The sequence below is a fragment of the Phyllobates terribilis genome, unplaced genomic scaffold, assembly GCF_046119375.1.
Source record: "Phyllobates terribilis strain yellow unplaced genomic scaffold, ASM4611937v1 Scaffold_2__4_contigs__length_985480577, whole genome shotgun sequence".
NCBI classification, from domain to species: Eukaryota; Metazoa; Chordata; class Amphibia; order Anura; family Dendrobatidae; genus Phyllobates; species Phyllobates terribilis.
In genome coordinates, this window is record NW_027362762.1 from 331,056,787 (window position 1) to 331,078,163 (window position 21,377).

Below are 21,377 nucleotides of genomic sequence, written 5' to 3' on the forward strand. Positions count from 1 at the left end.
CCTAAAAAAAACAGATATCAGTCTACAGAGTAGTGATATATATAATGCATTAGATCAATAAGAATGGCTTCAAAGACCTGTTGGCTATAATAGAAGATGCGTGCTATCGTGCCATAGCAATGACACAGCTTGTTGTTGTCACACCATGATGGCTAGAAGCGGAGCAGAAGTGGCCACTGTGCCACAGACACATTTATTATGCCCTGCGTGCGGCTGTGATGGGCTGCAATATTGTCACTGCATTGGATCTTAGCTTTTACTAACTTCTAGTGATGATATTTTGACTTTTCCCAGTTGTGACGGATGTCAGATGTTTCCCATTCACGGGCCAAGATTCAAGTGCCGAAATTGTGATGATTTTGATTTCTGTGAAACTTGCTTCAAGAACCGAAAACATAACACAAGACATACGTTTGGAAGAATAAATGAGCCAGGTACATAAAATTAACTGCTTGTTGCCACGTGGCATATAATTACTGGGGCCAGACTTCATTTTTTTAACTCTTCATTAACAGGTCAGTCTCCGGTGTTCTGCGGACGCTCGGGCAAGCAGCTGAAGCGGCGGCACAGTGGTCAGAGGGGCATGCTACTGGATGACTGGTCAAGAATTGTAAAAAATCTGAATGTCTCCTCCTCTGCAAACCAGGCGTCACGTCTTATAGATGGCAGCGATCAGTGCTGGCAATCTTCTGGCTCACAGGGCAAGGCACGTTATATGGATGTTGTATAAGCAGATTTTTAGAATTCATGTCATTTTTTTTCTGTATGTGCCAGTGTTTTCGCCTTAGGTAGATAAATCTTAATGCTATGGTCCAAAACGTTATTCTTATTTCTATTGGCCTATTCTGTTCCTACAGCATTGGATCCGGTTGGAGGTCTTTCCAGATGTCCTGGTGCACAGGCTGATGATGATTGTGGACCCCGCGGACAGTAGCTATATGCCATCCCTGGTTGTGGTGTCAGGTAATGAATCTGTAATTGTTTTTAAGCTTTTAATATTCCTTTTGGAAAATGGCCAATAAAAACTGTATTTTTTGCAAATTTTAGGTGGCAATTCCTTAAATAACCTCATAGAGTTAAAAACAATCAACATAAATCCGACAGACATGAGTGTATTGCTTCTCAGTGACTGTACAGAGGTAAGGGGCCATGTCTGCAGATTTGTATTAGGTTTGGGATTATGATATAGGCAGTGTACTAATTTATTTTTCACTTATGAAGTATCACAGATATATTGAAGTTGCCATAAAGCAGTGTCGGAGTTCAGGCATTGATTGTAAGATCCATGAACTAAGTGTCATAGGGCAGATTCGGGCAGAGGATGAAGACCTGGCAACTGTGCCATTTCTTGCTTCAGATAATGAGGAGGAAGATGATGATAAAGCCACCACTGGCAGGTTTGTGTGTTATAAACTGTATAACGTGATGTTACAGTGACCACCATAACCAGAAGTCCTTCTCGTCCATGGCTGACCATGTAGCCTGAGCAGAGCTGTTAGAAATCAATGTGTCGGCAGTGCCACCGTCACTTTGTCCTAATTCTTCCTAAGGTCTAAATTATCAGAACTCACAAAATGGGCATTGATTGCATATATTAATGATGTGCCTAGGGTTGCTCCAGCGCCCCTCGCTTCCACATTGGGACGACGGGTACCTGCCGGATGTGTGCACAGCTGGGCATCTACCACGCTCTTTATTAGAATAGGATTGGCGCACAATACCTGTTGGCTACGCACACACTCGAAGAAGCACTTTCCCTCAAGCCGTCATCAGCATTGTTCAAAGAAGTGAGCAACATGGAACAACCCTTTAATTTGTTTAATGAGGCTACTCCTTTGTTAATGTGGCCTGATTTTCTATCAAACTACATACTGACCTAAAGTTATTGCTGTAGCGTTATGTGAACGTCTTAATGATAAAAGTAGCTGTTTCCTACGGATTTTAAATTTTTTCTTCTTTTTTTCAGCTTTATTAGAAAGAAAGCAGCTGCTTTAGAATCGGCAGCCACAATCCGAACAAAAGTGTTTGTGTGGGGCCTAAATGACAAAGATCAGCTGGGAGGACTGAAAGGATCTAAGGTAACGTTGGCCTATGAAGTTTACTAGTGTTGAGGGAGGGCAATGGTCCTTCATGGTTGACCAAGTGAGTGTCAAATTATTATGTTGATTGCGCAATCCAACAGGGGACCAGACGGAGACAGTGCTCTGTATGGGAGGATTCAACGAATCTCTAATCTCGTTTATTTCTACTTAGCATTTTATATTGTTTTGAGTATATCAATAGCCAATCGCCTACAGCCACACTACAGGCTTGAACCAATGTTAGTACAATTATTACGGAAATACACATATGGTCATATTATCGTTAGTTCGGTGCATGGTGGAAATTTACAAGGTTATACACTTCCCGGCTCAGACCAGTTAGATATCAGGAGCAGAGTGTCTCACAGAATGTTCTTGTGAGAAAAGGTTAGTGTGGGAAAGTTGCATGAGAAAAGAAGGAAAGAATGTATGTTATGCAAGAAGTATAATAACATGATTTTAAAGCAAGCAGACAAAATGGAGTTGCTATAGCATGAGTATCAATATGTCCTTTACACTTGGATAGCATGAATATTAATATGTCCTTTACACTAGCACTGCACATGAAGTCTGCGACCTTTAGGACCCTCACGTGCACTAAAAGTCCACTAAACTCTCCAATTTCGGCAGGGGAAGCCGACTAACTAATATGTATAGGGGTCTCTTGACTCTGTCCCGCCACATAACTGCACATGAACATCAGGCAAATTATATTCTATCACTGATCATTTTGTTCTCCCTGGAGAAAAGCTGCTGCCAGAGGTGTCAGGCAGCAGCTTACTTTCCTTTTACCTGCTAAATGCCACTGTCAATCTCCGACAGCAGCATTAACAGCATGCCGGCATTGGGGTGCGTCATTCTATGCGGCCATCGACGTGCCCTTGACGTGAATGCAGGTCGCTGATGGGTTGCGATGACAGACAGGGGTCTGTTGAAGACCTGCGTGCTTGTTATTATGAAGCTCCCTTGAAACCCAGCCTGTGGCTGTGCTTTAAAGGAGACCATGATACAGTGGTATTACTGTATATAGTAAAAGCGATCAGATGATCGTGTGTTCAAGTCCCCAAAGGGGACTAACAAGTACAGTGAAAAGTAAAAAATTTTTTTTTAATAAATATTAAAAAATAATAATGAAAAAATACACTTTGTATCGCTGCGATTAGAAACGTCCGATCTATCAAAATATAAAAATAACAATTTAAAAAAAAAATATCTAAAAATAATTAACCTGATCAATAAACACCGTAAACAGAAAAAATTTAATTACGCCAAAATTGTTTCTTTTTGGTTACTGCAATACTTAAAATTTCCTATCTATCACAAAATGTTATCAATAAACACGTTGTCTCGCTGTTCAAAAAATAAGCTGTCACATGGCTCCATTGACCGAAAAATGGGTCTCATAAAATGGCGACACAACCCATCAAATTTTTAAACATCTGATTTTTTTTTTTTTGACTGCTAAAATAAAATAAAAAAATAAACTGGACATGTTTAGTATCGCCATAATCATACTGATGAGCAGAATCCTATTGCGAGGTCCTTTTTACCACAAAATGTTCACTGTAAAAGAGGGATTTTTGGTACTCACCGTAAAATCTTTCTTGGAGCCTTCATTGGGGGACACAGGACCATGGGTGTATGCTGTTGTCGCTAGGAGGTTGACACTAGGCAAAAAAAGAAATAGCTCCTCCTCCGCAGTATACACCCGCCTACAGGCACCAAGCTCACCAGTTAGTGGCTAAAGCAGTAGGAGGAACATAAAACAATTAACTATGCAATGCCCAACGTGGCACAACCGTGAAAACTAAATTAGATGCCCAACAGGGCCAACTGTACCTATGCCCAAAATCGGGGAGGTTGCTGTGTCCCCCAACGAAGGCTCCAAGAAAGAGATTTTACGGTGAGTACCAAAAATCCCTCTTTCTCTGTCACCTCATTGGGGGACACGGGACCATGGGTGTTATGCTGCTGTCCACTAGGAGGCGACACTATGCTTAATCTGAAAAAGATTAACAGTGGCTCCTCCTCTGCAGTATACACCCCTGGACGGCGTTAGCCATTGTGGTCACTGCTTTCTGGTTCTTCTATCCTTTAGTATACAGGCCCGGAGAGAATAAGACACAAGACAGGTAGTATGTGTCAACAGACTCTAACTTTATTACAAAGCATAGGGTTTATATACACCCTGGAGGCAGAAACAGATTTACCATATATGGTCCGATCATACAATTTAGCTGTGCAAACAAAAGCTGGTTTCTGTTCTCGTGACGCCTAGGTTTGTAGTTGAAACATTTATTCAGACACATTTAATCAGACACTTCTGATGTCTAGCAAGGACACGTTAGTTTCTATTGATCCAAGGAAGGAACATTTAGTTGTTGTTTTTGACCTAAAGTAAATGTCAGACTTATATAGCATAGATGGGGTCTTTGAACTTGGGGGACCTCATCTTCTGCTATAACACCATCTTCAGTTTTTGCTTAGTGTCGCATAGGAGGCACACCTAAAGATTTTTACTCCATTTTTTTCCGACGGAATTGCAGATGAAGATAAGTGGGTCTCCTGCGAGACTCCCAGCATGGCTCCTTCCTCTGCCCCCTGTTATGGGGTGCACAGTTGAAGTCGAGACGTCTCCTTACCGTGTCGCTCCTTCCCCAGCCCATCGGGTGCTGGTCCGAAGTCGAGGCCCCCCTCCTTCCCCAATTCCTTTTGGTCTCTGGGTTGAGGTCGAGGCGAGGATAACAGCCCCCTGAAGGTGACAGCAGCACCCTCCCTAATCGCACTCTGGGGGGTATTAGGTTGAGACACCTCAGGTAGGGCCTGTGCAGGCATCCGCAGCTCCCAGTAGCTGACACTCCACAGAGTTCCAGGAATCCCAGCCCTACTGCAGACTCCTGATGGGGCCCGAGGACAGTGCAGGCCGACAAGGCATACAGAAATACAGGCCTTCCCAGCCCTGTCTCTCTGCTGGCACCAGCGCTATGGTGCCTCAGAGGGACCCTTTAAGGGCCCCCCCTTACACTAATACCCCCACCGACATCTCTGCCGTTAAAACCGGGGGGGTGTGGGGGGGGGGGGGTCTCTGGTTCAGATCCGGCACAAACCCGCTGGACTACCGCGCCGGCCTGGAGCCCTTTTGGGCATCGGCTATAAATTTACACCGCGGCTCCAGCCTAGCCAAAGCCGCCGCCCATTCTCTGCCCCCCAGATGACAAATATGACACTATACAGTGTCGTAGAAGGGGTGGAGATGAACTGAAAGGGCGCGTTTTTCAGCATACTGCCGCCCTTTTCAGCTCTCCGCCCACCTTCTTCTCCACACTCCGGCGGCCATTATCTGCTGAAGGATCATTAACCCTGCAGTTACCGGTCGGCAGCCAGTCTCCGGGGGGCACAGGATTGTGGATCTACGGCGCTGGACTTAAGAGGCACACTGGTGGGGTAAGATCACAGCTGGAGTCTCTCACTCGGCTGTGAATCCTTTAAGCTTCTCTGCATTGCTGGCCCCCTCTGCATAGCCACCTCTGTATACTATGCTGGGCTCAAGGTCCAAGAAAACCAGGCAAGACTGCTATTATGCACTCTGTACAGCCTGCAGTAATACTCTCCCTAGTGGCAGCACGTATCCACATTGCCAGGACTGCATGCAAACTGCTGTGCCAGAGCCCCATGAAGTCCTTGCCAATACTTCGTGCCTAATACCACACCAGAATGGGTCACTCAGATGTCGCAATCTATGACGCAGTCTATAGATAACCTCACATCCACATTGCTTCAGGCTCTGCAGAGTCATGCCTCGGCTATGAACACTACTCAGCAAAGGGAGAGTTCCACTCGCGGACATGATGGCACGGGCACATCCACGTCTAGGTCAGGACGCAAGCGGACCCACAGGTCACTTTCATCTGCGTCATGCCATACCACACGGTCGTCCCCTTCCAGTGAGAGACACCGTACTCCCAGCTCATCTAGACCGTCCCCTGACAGGGACAGACAATGTAGATCTCCACAGCCATCCCTGACCAGAGAAGGCCTCCGCTCCGGTTCTGCCAGCAGGAGACGCCTTAGTGATACACAGGATTCGGAAGACATCTGTGATTCCGACTCAGACAGGGAAACCGAAGGGTCCCTAATCCCTATCCCCCCTGGCAATACAGTGCTAGTTGATGATCTAATCTCATCCATCCATCGGGTGCTGGACATCTCCGATCCACCCCTGGAGACACCAGGACATAAGATTTCCTTTGAAGGAGTCCTGAAACCGCCTAAGATCTTTTTTGACCACCCAGAGTTTAAAGCGATCCTTAAAAAGCAGTTCTCACAACCTAAGAAAAAGTTTACTAATTGCAAATATCTGGAAGCGCGGTACCCCTTTCCACAGGAGGTCACCAAACAGTGGACAGATCCACCTGAAGTGGATCCCCCAGTCTCCAGACTAGCAGCACAGACACTCTCACTGCCAGATAGCTCAACCCTCAGGGACACAGCAGACCGGCAGGTGGAACGCATGGCTCGTTCAATTTTCGAGGCCGCAGGGGCCTCACTGGCTCCCGCGTTCGCCTCAGTTTGGGCTGCCAAGGCCATCTTGGCCTGGGCCCAAAATTTACAAACTGGCCTACAAGCATCTACCCCTGAACTGTCGGACCAAGCGGCCCAAATAGCAGTTGTGGCAGATTACATGCTCCATGCAGTTCTGGATTCTGCAAGGGGTGCAGCGGGGATAGCATCAAACGCCATCACGATTCGGCGTATCCTCTGGCTGCGGGAATGGAAAGCAGATGCAGCTTCAAAGAAGTCCCTCACACACCTCCCGTACCTCAGTGGTCGGCTTTTCGGTGAACAGTTGGACACAATGATATCCAACGCCACCGGGGGTAAGAGTACCTCTCTCCCCCAACTGAAGCCCAAACACACTTACAAAAAGCGCAATCAAGCACAATTCCGATCCTTTCGGAACTCTTCCGGCTGGTCCGTCTCGCGACCAGCACAAAATAACAACCGCGCTCCATACAGGGACAACTCGCGGTCGGACAAGACCTGGCAATCAAGGGCAGGCCAGTCAAAATTTAAAGGAGGAAAATCTCGCATTTCCTCCTCATCATGACTCACGGACTCCGGAACACACCCCACCTGTAGGCGGCCGTCTTTCCCTCTTTCACCAAGTCTGGCTACCTATTACAGAAGACAGGTGGGTCAGGGAACTAGTATCTTCAGGATACAAGATACAGTTCACTTCCAACCCGCCAAACAGATTCTTTCTATCTGTTCCCCCAAAACCGCCAGCCAAGGCTCTTGCCTTCCACCACGCGGTCTCCCCGCTTCAAGCAGGAGTCATAGTACCGGTCCCCACGGCCGAGCGCTTCCAGGTCCCCAAAATAGGAGGCAGCGTACAGCCCATACTGGACCTAAAACAGCTCAACAAATATGTATGGGTACGTCATTTTCGCATGGAGTCCCTTCAGTCCATCATTGCGTCCATGGAGAAGGGAGAATTTCTCGCCTCCATAGACATTCAAGACGCATACCTGCATATACCAATTGCGCCCGCCCATCAGAGATTTCTCAGGTTCGCAATCGACCAGGAACACTACCAGTTTGTGGCTCTTCCGTTCGGACTTGCCACGGCTCCCAGAGTGTTTACCAAAGTCATGGCAGTCACCATGGACGTCCTGCACTCCAGAGGCATAATAGTCGTTCCATATCTGGACGATCTCCTCGTCAAGGCTTCCACCTTCAAGGACTGCGAACTCAGCGTCTCAATCACAATCGACATTCTGAGTCGTCTGGGCTGGTTAGTCAACCTACAAAAGTCATCACCAACCCCGAGTCAGTCTCTGACCTTCCTGGGAATGTTATTCAACACTCTCAAGGGTCTAGTACTCCTTCCCAAGGACAAGGCACTGCCTCTCCGTATAGGAGTCCGCACCCTACTTCGCAAACCCCCTCGTTTTCTCCGGTTTGCCATGAGAGTCCTTGGCAGGATGGTGGCGGCAATAGAAGCGGTCCCATTTGCTCAGCTTCACCTCAGGCCTCTCCAACTAGCCATCCTCAAGTCATGGGACAGGAACCCTTTTTCTCTCGACAGGGAGTTTCCGTTCACGTCGTCAGCCCGGAGGTCCCTGCACTGGTGGCTCAAGCCAACCTCATTAACAAAGGGGAAATCCTTTCTCACGGGTCAATGGAAAGTTCTGACCACCGACGCGAGCCTGATGGGTTGGGGTGCGGTACACCTACACCACAGAGCACAGGGCAAGTGGTCCCCAGCAGAAGCGACCATGCCCATCAACATCTTGGAAATTCGTGCCATTCTCCTGGCATTGAGAGCCTTCCATCACTTACTGGCAGCCTCTCACATCAGAGTACAGTCGGACAATGCCACGGCTGTGGCATATGTAAATCACCAAGGGGGGACCCGCAGTGCCCAGGCGATGCGAGAAGTGACACCTCCACTGGGCGGAAGACACAGGTTCTGTTCTCTCTGCGGTCCACATTCTGGGTGTGGACCACTGGGAAGCAGACTTCCTCAGCCGGCAGGGAATGGACTCGGGAGAGTGGTCTCTCCATCCCGAAGTTTTTCGCCAGCTCTGCCATTGCTGGGGGACTCCGGACGTGGACTTAATGGCATCCCACCTCAATGCCAAAGTCTCCAACTTCATGGCCAGAACACACGACCCACGGTCGCTAGGAGCGGACGCCCTGGTTCAGGACTGGACCCATTTCCAGCTCCTGTACATTTTTCCACCTCTCCCCCCTAATATCCAGAGTGGTGAGGGAGTTCCAACCATCCTAATCGCACCAGACTGGCCCAGACGTACGTGGTACGCCGACATCGTGCAGCTCACAGCAGACGACCCCTGGCGTCTCCCAACCGCCCGGATCTTCTGTCACAAGGCCCGTTCTACCACCAGAACTCAGGGGCCCTCAATTTGACGGCATGGCCATTGAGACCTGGGTTTTAACCCAGTCAGGGTTCTCGCCTGACGTCATTGCAACCATGATCAGAGCACGAAAGCCAACCTCTGCAAAGATTTATTACCGTATCTGGAAAGCCTTCTTTATCTGGTGCGAATCTCGTGGCCAGACCCCATTCCCTTATTCCTTCCCCAGGGTACTTGGGTTTCTCCAATCGGGTCTGGAGGCCAGACTGTCCCTGGCCTCCCTTAAGAGCCAGGTGTCAGCTCTCTGTGCTTTTTCAGAGGCGCATTGCTAGCAAGCCGCAAGTAACGACATTTCTTCAGGGGGTTTCCCGATTGTTTCCCCCCTACAGACGACCACTAGAAATGTGGGATCTCAACCTGGTGCAGCAAACACCTTTTGAATCCCTTAGAGAAGTCTCACTCCGCCTTCTATCCCAGAAAGTGGTTTTCCTAGTGGCAATCACCTCGCTACGCAGGGTGTCTGAACTCACAGCACTCTCCTGCAGACGACCCTTCCTGGATTTTTACCAGGACTAGGTAGTTCTCCGTACGGTTCCATCCTTCCTTCCGAAGGTTGTGTCCAACTTCCACCTCAATGAGGAAATTTCACTGCCATCCCTCTGTCCGGTCCCGGTTCATAGAGTGGAGAAGACACTGCATACACTTGACCTTGTCAGGGCATTACGTATCTATGTGTCTAGGACTGCGCCCTTCCGGAAGTCTGATTCTCTTTTTTCCTTCTAAAAGGCGGCCGCAAGGGTCTACCAGCTTCCAAAGCTACCCTTGCCAGGTGGATCAAATCCACCATACAAGAGGCTTACCGCCTCAAAAATTCTCCTCTTCCAGCAGGTATTACGGCACACTCTACACGTGCGGTAGGGGCCTCCTGGGCCATTCGGCACCAGGCCTCGGCGCAACAAGTGTGGAAGGCAGCCACCTGGACTAGTCTACACATGTTTACTAAACACTACAGGGTTCATACCCAATCCTCGGCAGACGTGAGCCTGGGTAGACGTATCCTGCAGGCGGCGGTGCCCCAATTATAGGGGCCTGTCTACACAATATTCGTCCATTGCTTCCCACCCAGAGACTGCTTTGGGATGTCCCATGGTCCTGTGTCCCCCAATGAGGCGACAGAGTAAAGGAAATTTTTGTGTACTCACCGTAAAATCTCTTTCTCTTAGTCTCTAATTGGGGGACACAGCGCCCACCCTGTTGCCCGTTCCGGGCCGTTATGTTGAGTTCTCATATTGTTTTTTTTCCTTGAGCTCGTACATAGTTGCCTTCTTATAGGCATGGCTGTTATCCATGTTACGTTCCTCCTACTGCTTTTGCACAAAACTGGAGAAGGCTGACGCCGTCCAGGGGTGTATACTGCAGAGGAGGAGCCACTGTTAATCTTTTTCAGATTAAGCATAGTGTTGCCTCCTAGTGGACAGCAGCATTACACCCATGGTCCTGTGTCCCCCAATTAGAGGCTAAGAGAAACAGATTTTACGGTGAGTACACAAAAATCTCCTTTTTTTTCTTTATCGCTTCATTGGGGGACACAGGACCATGGGACGTCCAAAAGCAGTCCCTAGGGTGGGAGAACAAAAGATAGCCACAGACTAGGTCTGACTGCGGGCAACCGCTGCCTGCAGAACCTTCCGTCCAAGACTGGCATCAGCCGAGGAATAAGTGTGGACCTTGTAAAACCTTGAAAATGTGTGGAGTGAAGACCATGTTGCGGCCTTACAGATCTGAGAAGCCGAAGCCTGACGGTGAACAGCCCAGGAGGCCCCCACCGCCCGGGTGGAGTGAGCCCTTACCCCCGGAGGGGGAGGTTTGTCTGAGACGCAATATGCCTCCAAAATGGTCGAACGTATCCAACAGGCGATGGTTGACTTGGAAGCAGGAAGACCCTTGCAACGCCCTTCAGGGATGACAAACAGGGCGTCCGAACGCCGAAGGGAAGCCGTTCTAGAAAGGTACACGCGTAAAGCTCTGACCAGATCCAGTTTGTGCAGGGATTTCTCCCGTGGGTGCACTGTGGCCGGTCAGAAGGAAGGCAAAACAATGTCCTCATTGATGTGGAAAGAGGAGACTACTTTTGGCAAAAAAGAAGGCACTGGCCTGAGCACTACCTTGTCTTGATGGAAGACCAGAAAAGGCGACCGACAAAAGAGGGCTGCGAGCTCTGCAACCCTCCTAATATAGGTAACGGCCACCAGAAAAGCCACCTTCCAGGAGAGAAGAGAGGCTGAGATGTCCTGAATGGGTTCAAAGGCGGGGGCTGTTGAAGGACGCTCAGGACCATATTAAGGTCCCATGGATCCACCGGGGGGCGATAAGGTGGCTCCAGGTGAGCCACCCCTTGTAGAAACGTCTTGACCGGAGGTACGGAAAGCCAAGTTACGTTGGAATAGAATGGACAAGGCCGAAACTTGGCCTTTGAGAGTGCTTGGAGAGAGTCCCGCTTCCAGGCCCGACTGAAGAAAGGCCAAAATGACCGGTAGCGAAAAGGACATGAGATCTAGCTGATCCTTCTCGCAGTGACGAAAAAAGGCTCTCCAGGTTCTGTGGTATATGCGCGAGGTTGTGGGTTTCCTGGCACTAATTAGGGTCTTGATGATGTCCGCAAAACCCGCCTTCCTCAACACTGCGGCCTCAACGGCCATGCCATTAAATTCAGAGAGCGAGAACTCTGATGAAGAATAGGCCCCTGAGAGAGGAGGTCCGGTAGTCTCCAGGGGGAGTCGACGAGCAGGTTTACTAGAACTGTGTGCCAGACGTGTCTGGGCCAATCCGGGGCTACTAGAATTACCGGTACTCCTTCTGTCTTGATGTTTTTGACGACCTGAGGGATCAATAGTAGAGGGGGAAAAAGATAGGGCAGCTGGAACTGAGACCATGAAATGACTAGCGCGTCTTGAGCGATCGCAAGGGGATCGCGGGACCGGGCTACAAAGGATGGAACCTTGTGGTTTAACAGAGACGCCATGAGGTCGACGTCCGGCATGCCCCATCGTAAGCAAATCTGATGGAACACCTCGGGATGGAGAGACAATTCTCCTGAGGCAAGGCCCTGCCGACTGAGGAAGTCGGCCGCCCAATTGTCGACCCCCGGAATGTGGACTGCTGGGCAAACAGAACTGCTTCCATAGCTGCCACAATTTTTCCCAAGACACTCATGCACAGGCGAAGACAGCATGGACTTGGGTCGGAGAGAAGGTGAATCCCCCAACGGAGAGAGTTTATCTTTTCCCTCGGCAGAAGGACCCGGGCATGGGTCGTGTCGAACTGCATCCCTAGAAAGGTTACGCGTTGAGATGGGACCAGGGAGCATTTGTCTGTGTTGATCAGCCAGCCTAACCGAGAGAGCGTGTTCAGGGTGATCTGGAGACTGTGGAGACAGTCCCTGAACGTGGGACCCTTGATCAATAGGTCGTCGAGGTAGGGGATAATTAAATCCCCCTGGCTCGTAGAAAGGCCTTGACTGTCGCCATTACCTTTGTGAAAACCCTCGGGGCGGAGGCAAGCCCAAAGGGGAGAGAAGTGAACTGGTAATGTGCGTTCTGGAAGGCAAATCGAAGGAACTTCTGATGTGGTGCGCAGATTGGGATATGAAGATGAGCATCCTGAATGTCCACTGAACATAGATATTCCCCGGCCTTCATCGAGGCGATTACCAACCTGAGGGACTCCATTCTGAAGTGCCGTACGCGTACCTGTCGGTTTAGCTGTTTGAGGTCTAGGATCGGACGTAGTGCGCAGTCCTTTTTTGGAACAACGAAAAGATTGGAGTAAAACCCGGAAAACCTTTCCTGAAGGGGGACTGGAACTATGACTCCTGAGCGCAGAAGGGAGGCAATGGCCTGAAGGAAACCAGGAAGCAGAGATGGATGCGGGGGGCGGTACCTGAGAAATCGTGTTCCTGGTATGGCATTGAACTCGATCTTGTAGCCAGAGGTCACAATCTCCTTGACCCAGGCATCCTCTATTGCCAAGACCCAAGGGTCTTGGAACAGAAGTAGACGGCCGCCCACCCTGGGAGAAATCCCAGGTGGGAGTGACCCGTCATGCTCAGGAAAATCTGTTGGATCGTGATCGGGATCCAGAGGGCTTGGAAGAGCGACCCTTTGCGCGCCAGTTGGGAGTGGGCCTAAAGGTAGGCTTACGTCTCTCTTGCTGTGCTGGGGTACGGTCCTGTTGAGAGGAGGGTCCTGGTTGAGCGAACCGACGAGAGGACGGGAACTGAAGGCAACGTCTCCTAGGAAAGGGGCGATTAGGTCTCGGCTGGGGAAGGAAGGTGCTCTTGCCCCCAGTGGCATCAGAGATGATCTTGTCTAACTTAGACCCAAACAGCCTGGAGCCCTGAAACGGGACATTCGTTAGTGATTTTTTGGAGGCCGGGTCGGTGTTCCAAGCTTTCAGCCAAAGAATTCTACGTATAGCTATGATATTGCTAGAGACGCGGGCTGAACAGGTAGGGGCGTCAAGGGACGCCATGAGCAGATATTTCCCTGCGTGGGTGATCTGATCCGCTAGGTCAGCCAGATGGGAAGCCCCCGTTGGGATGCCCTGCCTAAGCTGTTTAGCCCATGCGGAGACTGCTTTTGATACCCAAGTTGAGGCGAAGGAAGGACACAGGGAGGTGCCAGCAGCCTCGAAGGCTGACTTAGCCAAGGCCTCAACCTGTCTATCCGTAGTGTCCCTGAGGGAGGAACCGTCTGGAAGAGACAGCACCGTCTTAGCCGAGAGACAGAAGGATCCACAGAAGGGGACTCCGTCCATTTGCTGGCGAGGTCGTGGTTAAAGGGCTATAGCATTTCTAACTGTTTCTTTCCAGTGAAGCGCTTGTCTGGATGCCCTCACTGTTTCTGAAAGACACCATCAAATTCTGAATGGCTAGAAAAGGTGTGTGCCGGGCGCTTGATTCTCTTGAAGGAAACTGAATAGTCCTGAGAAGGGCTCTCGTCCTCTTTAACATGCAGAGTCTGATTGACGGCCAATATAAGGCTGTCAACCATGTCCTGGATTCTAGAATATTGGTCCGTGTCGGATTCAGAGTCAGAATCTGATGCCGTGTCTGATCCCGGAGCGACCTCTGGGGAAGAGGTGTGAGATGAAGGGTGCAATTTGGAGTCTGGATAGCTGGAAGATGAACTTGTGTGAGTCCGTTTCTGAGAACGTGCCCTCGGTCTGCCCTTAGGAGGAGGGGCAGGGGTGCCTGCGAATTGTCCGTGGGAACGTTCGGAGCACTGCTGGCTGTGGATAGCATGGGCAAGCGTTCTAGGACCTGCACCAGAGCTTGAGATACCTTGGTGAGGTCAGAGACAGACTGGGACATAGCAACAGCCCACTCCGGAGGAGGGAGAGTTACTTCGTCCTGGGCGGCAGGGGGATCTTGGGGTGCCAGCATGGTGGGAGGCTTGCAGGTCGAGCAGAAAGCCGTTGTCAGGCCCGCGGGCCACTTACTACGCCTGTGCTCTCTGCAGTACTATGTGAGGTGTGTGTAGGTGCCAGGGCAGGGCCTACCCGGTCTGGAATGTCCACGGTCCCGTATCCCCCATCGGAAACTCCGGAGCTGCGGAGACGGGAGCAGGGCTGCGGTGATGACAGTCAGGCAGAGTGATGCTGCCGGAGCCAGAAATAGAGAGCAGCGTAGAGGGGCTGGAGCAGAGCGTGCTGCCCTGAGTAACCTAGGGGAGCCGAGGCTCTGATAAGCCCGCCCCCATTCCTTCTGCCTAAGAACACAGCTGCTGATAGGTCCCCGGGAGAACTGTGGGCGTGGCGGAAGCGTCACATTGCTCCTCAGTCCTGATTGGCCGAATGCCGGAGGGGCGTATACCCGCCTGTAAGGAACGCCCCACCCGAGACGCCCCCTGACGGAGAAAGCGCGGGCAAATTTGCCGCGCAAAAAGGAAAAAGAAGTGTGTGTGTGTGTGTGTGTGTGTGTGTGTGTGTGTGTGTGTGTGTGTGTGTGTGGGGGGGGGGGGGGGGGTGTGGGGGACGCCATGCTGAGGGGGACGCCATGCTGCGGGAGATGCCATAAAGATGCGAGGAGAGGGGGCGTGGCCAGGGAAGCGCTGCTGTAAATCAGCGTCGGTGGAGATGTGATGCCCCCATTAATAATCCACGGGATTTATAGGACCCTCTGGCAGGCAGCTCTGTGCCATATCCAGTGTTCTGAGGGACCTGGGGGGTTGCGGTTGTAAGGCAGCAGGAGTGGGAGGGATTATCTTTGTTAGAGGTCCCGATGCCTCTTCTTCCTCTCCCCTTCTGAGGATGGTCACAGGAGGTCCTCCGTGGTTAGGGGGGATCCTGGCTCTTCCTCCTTCCCGCACTGACCGGTACTGGAAAGTGCAGGAGCCTATGTCGACCCCAGAATCTGGGGGAAGGTCACCGCAGTGACAACCTTCTCCCTCCCAGGCCGCTCGAGGAGGGAGACGGTGGACTAACCAGGGGAGGAGTCCTGAGGAGATAATTTGCATATTCCCACTGCATTTTGGGGTAAGTGAAGAGTCTCCGCGAGCTCAAAGAACACTGGATTTTGGCTGTTGGAGCTGAAAAGAGGACATCGGTAAACCATTTTGAAGCTTTTTTTTTTTTTTTTTTAAAGCTTTTTTCACTGTTTTCAGAACATTAACAGTAAGAACATGGAAGAGTCCAGGAGCCATTTGGTGAGCTGCATATCCTGCTACATGTTCACAGACTTGCCAGTGGAAAAGCCAAACTTCACATGCCAGAAATGCAAGCTTGTGTCCCTGTTGGAGGAAAAGTTGCGAAATCTAGAAGAGAGGTTAACTACCTTGAAAATCATTAAGGAAGGTGAAGAGTTCTTAGACAGAGCAGAATTATCTCTTCATGATTCAGAAAGAGAAGAAATTCGAACTGCACCTGACGAAACAGAGGAATGGAAGCATGTGACCCAGAGAAGCAGGAGGATCGAGAGGCAGTCAGCACCCATACTGCTCAGGAACCAGTACCAGGCTCTCACGCAGGAGAACCATGAAGAAATACAGCAAAATAAGACTTTGCCAGCAATGAATAACCTTGTAAGCCCTCAGAATCCTCCTGGATGGAGAAAGAAGAATGTTGTGAAGAAAAAACTGAGAGTGGTGGTCATGGGGGATTCCCTGTTAAGAGGAACAGAGGCCGCTATCTGCAGACCAGACATAACCTCAAGAGAAATGTGCTGTCTTCCAGGAGCAAAAATTAAAGATGTGTCTGACAGGATATCAAGACTCTTCAGACCTACAGATCACTACCCATTCCTGCTAATACATGTGAGGACAAATGACACCGCAAGAAAGGACCTGGAAACCATCTGCAGTGACTTTGAAGACTTAGGCAAGAAAGTGAAAGAATTGGGAGCGCAGGTGGTCTTCTCATCCATCATCCCAGTGGATGGCCATGGAACAATGAGGTGGAATAAGATTCTACAGGTGAACAACTGGCTACGTCGATGGTGCCGTCAACAAGGATTTGGATTTCTGGATCACGGAATGAATTACCTATACGATGGACTACTTGCTAGAGATGGGGTGCACCTTACGAAGACTGGAAAACATGTATTTGGAAGTCGCCTTGCTACACTCATCAGGAGAGCTTTAAACTAGAACAATGTGGGAAGGGAAGCAAAAGGCCAGAAAAAGCCATACAGCTGACAAATACTATTGAGATCTCTGCTACTGGAAGTGGAAAGGAAGAACAAAGACAAAACAATTTAAATAATAAAAATATGGGAGGAAGAGAAACCAATCACAAACTAAAATGTTTTTATACAAATGCACAAAGCATGGGCAACAAACAAGGAGAATTGGAACTACTAACGCAGGAAAAGGAATATGATGTTATTGGAATCACTGAAACTTGGTGGGACGATACACATGATTGGAATAAAAGGCTAAAAGGATACAACTTATTTGCAAGAAACAGACTTGATAAACGAGGAGGAGGTGTCGCATTGTATGTTAGAAAAGCGTATATCTGCACAGAGATTGAAGCTTCAGAGACTGGGAGTTCTGTGGAAACTGTTTGGGTAAGAATACAAGGAGAGAACAACGGAAAGGACACCATTGTAGGCATTTACTACAGGCCACCTGGGCAAGCTGAAGATATGGATGAACTCTTTATGTATCAAATGACCAAGTTCTCCAAAAAATATGACGTAGTGGTCATGGGAGATTTCAACTATCCAGACATTTGTTGGGAATCTCTCTCAAGTAAAACTAACAGGTCAAGCAAATTCTTATCCTCTCTTGCTGACAACTTTATCTTCCAAAAGTTAGGGGAGAAAACAAGGGGATCTGCTACTTTGGATCTAATCCTTATAAACAGGGAGGAAATGGTTGAGGAGGTAAAGGTGGCTGGGACGCAAGAGGCAGCGATCATGCTATTATAGAATTTTGGATAACTAGAGGAGGAAGACATGTGAAGACTCAAACTTCAAGGTTCGATTTTAGAAAGGCAGATTTTAAGAGACTCCGAAAGAGAATAGGAGGGATCCAATGGCTGGATGTCCTTAAGGACAAAAATGTCCAGGAAGGATGGGAAATTTTTAAAAATGAGATTCTCAAAGCACAATCGTTAACAATCCCGAAAAGTAGGAAGAATGGGAAGCATTTAAGGAAACCAGGATGGATGAACACAGAACTTAAACACATGCTAAAAAGAAAGAAAGAAATGTTTATTAAATGGAAAGAGGGAGGCATATCTAAAGAAGATTATAATGCAGTCTGCAGATCCTGCAGGGCACGTATCAGGTTAGCTAAAGCTGACAATGAATTAAGGCTTGCAAGAGATGTCAAAAGCAATAAAAAAGGATTTTGGGGGTATGTCAAAAGTAAAAGAAAAGTCAAAGATGCTATAGGATTTTTACAGGATGAAAATGGAGAACTGGTAAGAGAGGATGTTGAGAAGGCCGAACTTTTTAATTCCTATTTTGCATCTGTTTTCTCTCAGAAAGAAAATGTAACATCAACTGATCTTCACTGTCCTTTTAAAGGAATAGAGGAATCCAAGTTATCTGTAAACAGAAAGATTGTGAGGGAATATTTAGCTAACATAAATGAGTTCAAGTCTCCAGGTCCAGATGAATTACACCCAGAGTACTGAAGGAGATTATAGAAGAAATTTTAGAACCACTCTCCATAATCTTTGAAAATTCTTGGAGAACAGGAGAAGTCCCAGAAGACTGGAGAAGAGCAAATGTTGTTTCTATCTTCAAAAAGGGGAAGAAGGTGGACCCAGGGAACTATAGGCCGGTGAGTCTGACTTCTATACCAGGAAAGATCTTTGAACAAATTATTAAACAACATGTATGTAAGTACATGGATAAGAATAAAGTGATTAACCAGAGTCAGCATGGGTTTGTAACTAACAAGTCATGTCAGACTAACTTAATTTCCTTCTATGACAGAATCACTGACTGGGTGGATCAGGGAAATACTGTAGATATAGTATATCTTGACTTCAGCAAAGCATTTGACAAAGTATCTCACACCATCCTTATTGAAAAAATGACCAAGTATGCAATGGACCAGGCAACTGTTAGGTGGATTCATAACTGGCTTAGTGATCGGACTCAAAGGGTGGTTGTAAATGGCTTCACATCCAGCTGGATGAATGTCTCAAGTGGGGTACCACAGGGCTCCGTCCTGGGACCTGTATTGTTCAACATCTTTATCAATGATTTAGATGAAGGAATTGAGGGTAAACTGATTAAATTTGCTGATGACACAAAGCTAGGAGGGATAGCTAATACTAGAGAAGAGAGAGAGAGGATTCAAAAAGACCTAAATAAACTGGAGCAGTGGGCAGCAACCAACAGAATGGTTTTTAACAGGGAAAAATGCAAAGTACTACATCTGGGCAATAAAAATGAAAAAAGCATATACAGAATGGGAGGAATAGAGCTAAGCAACAGTACATGTGAAAAAGACTTAGGTATACTAATAGATCATAGACTGAACATGAGTCAACAGTGTGATGCAGCAGCAAAAAAGGCAAATACAATTCTGGGATGTATTAACAGAAGCATACAGTCTAGATCACGTGAAGTCATTATCGGTCTTTACTCCTCTTTGGTCAGACCTCATCTGGAATACTGTGTACAGTTTTGGGCACCACATTTTAAAAAAGACAGACAAACTGGAGCAAGTTCAGAGAAGAGCGACCAGAATGGTGACTGGTCTGCAAACCATGTCCTATGAGGAACGGTTGCAGGATTTGGGAATGTTTAGCTTGCAAAAAAGAAGACTGAGAGGAGACTTAATAGCTGTCTACAAATATGTCAAGGGCTGTCACATTGTAGAAGGATCATCTTTATTCTCATTTGCACAAGGAAAGACTAGAAGCAATGGGATGAAACTAAATGGGAGGAGACACAGATTAGATATTAGAAAAAACTTTTTGACAGTTAGGGTGATTAATGAGTGGAACAGGCTGCCACGAGAGGTGGTGAGTTCCCCTTCAATGGACGTCTTCAAACAGAGGCTGGACAGACATCTGTCTGAGATGATTTAGTGAATCCTGCTTTGAGCAGGGGGTTGGACCAGATGACCCAGGAGGTCCCTTCCAACTCTACCATTCTATGATTCTATGATTCTATGAGGGGGCTGGGGTGGGGAATAGGCAAGGACTGGCCACCGGGAATCACCCTGAGACACCTGGAGGTGACAGGGGATAGGTCCTGCCCAGCGGGTCCGAGAGTGGGCGATGTGGGAAATGCAACACTGCTCTCTGTCGCTTGAGAATGGGGATAACAGGGGACGCAGTGTTCCCTGTTAACCCTGAAGAGCTGTATCTGAAAAAATAAAGAACAAGGATTAATAAAACACAACAGGGTTGGATCAGTTAGGATCCAGGTCTACCTCCTACAGACACTAAGCTTAAACTGGTGAGCTTGGTGCCTGTAGGCGGGTGTATACTGCAGAGGAGGAGCTATTTCTTTTTTTGCCTAGGGTCAACCTCCTAGCGACAACAGCATACACCCATGGTCCTGTGTCCCCCAATGAAGCGATAAAGAAAAACAATTGCCAAAAACCATGTCAGAATTGCATTTTTTTTTTTTTTCACAATTTCACCGCACTTGGAATTTTTCTCCCGTTTTCCACTACCCTATGTGCTAAAATGAACGGTGTCATTCAAAAGTACAACTAGTCCCGCTCAAAAACAAGCCCTCCTACATCTATGTGGACAGAAAAATAAAGTTATGGCTCTGGGAAGAAGGGGAGGAAAAAAGCGTACATGGAAATTGGCCGCATTGAGAGGGGGGTAAACCTATTTTAATGTTAGCGAGTGTGATTTATTATATTGATATGACAATCACACTTTTGCCCATCATGAAACTTTTGCAGTGCATCAGACTTGATGGAATACGTTTTTCTTTTTTTTTTGCAGATAAAAGTTCCATCATTCTCTGAAACATTATCTGCTCTCAATGTTGTACAAGTTGCCGGTGGATCAAAAAGTCTTTTTGCAGGTAATTAGAGTATTCTCATGTTACCTTCTTTTTAGTTGTTGGATTACAACCTATCATTCTGTAAAGTCATGGCATATACTGTATAATTGTCTGTTTTGATGAAAGTGTAATACTGGCATCTGTAGAGTTAAGGTCCATTTACACTGCAAGATTTCCCAAGGTACAGTCTCGTTACGATAATCTTCAGCCAGATCACCCAGTGGACAAGTCAAATGCTCGTTCGTCAGGTGAAATGATCTTGTGTATCGTTCTCGGCAGTGCATCATCCTGTACAAACAGAACTTGCGCTACCAAGAACAATGGCAGGTCGTTAAGTGCATCCTGCCTGTGTAAACAGACTAAATGATGCCGATACACTATCAAGGTGGTTTAGTGCCCCCGCACAGTTCGTATAAATGAACCTTCCTATTGCATTTTGTCTTTTTATCAGTTTGTGTCTTCTATTTCTGATGTGAGTTTGTAGCATGCAATTGAGCCTTGCGGTTTACTACCTCTCATCTTAATTCCTACGTGTAGTGACTGTCGAGGGGAAGGTGTACGCATGTGGGGAAGCCACTAACGGAAGATTGGGTTTAGGCATTTCCAGTGGGACAGTACCTATACCTCGACAAATGACTGCGCTCAGCAACTACGTAGTGAAGAAAGTCGCTGTTCATTCAGGTTTGTCCCTCCCTTCATATCCTTCTGGGTAGAGTATAACTTTATGCGTTACTAAGTTTTGACATCTACTGACGGGAATTCCTCTTTCTAGGTGGCAGGCATGCAATGGCTCTAACAGTGGATGGCAAAATCTTCTCCTGGGGAGAAGGAGACGATGGAAAGCTCGGTCACTTCAGCCGAATGTGAGTTTGTTCATTTTGTGTGTGCAAATATTAAACATTATTAACTTAGTGTATAAATCAAAGG

At 48.0% G+C, this 21,377-nt stretch overlaps 1 protein-coding gene across 3 annotated transcripts in view; it reads left to right on the forward strand.

Annotated features, from left to right (window-relative positions):
- Positions 1-21,377, forward strand: part of HERC2 (HECT and RLD domain containing E3 ubiquitin protein ligase 2) — a 164,430-nt gene that overhangs the window by 83,217 nt on the left and 59,836 nt on the right. For all 3 annotated transcript variants that reach the window (XM_073664526.1, XM_073664527.1, XM_073664528.1), the window contains exons 52-60: positions 295-434; positions 516-706; positions 858-963; positions 1,048-1,139; positions 1,222-1,397; positions 1,967-2,078; positions 20,390-20,471; positions 20,988-21,131; positions 21,223-21,313. In XM_073664526.1, coding sequence (XP_073520627.1) covers positions 295-434; positions 516-706; positions 858-963; positions 1,048-1,139; positions 1,222-1,397; positions 1,967-2,078; positions 20,390-20,471; positions 20,988-21,131; positions 21,223-21,313 — 1,134 coding nt within the window. The remainder of the gene's footprint in view (positions 1-294; positions 435-515; positions 707-857; positions 964-1,047; positions 1,140-1,221; positions 1,398-1,966; positions 2,079-20,389; positions 20,472-20,987; positions 21,132-21,222; positions 21,314-21,377) is intronic.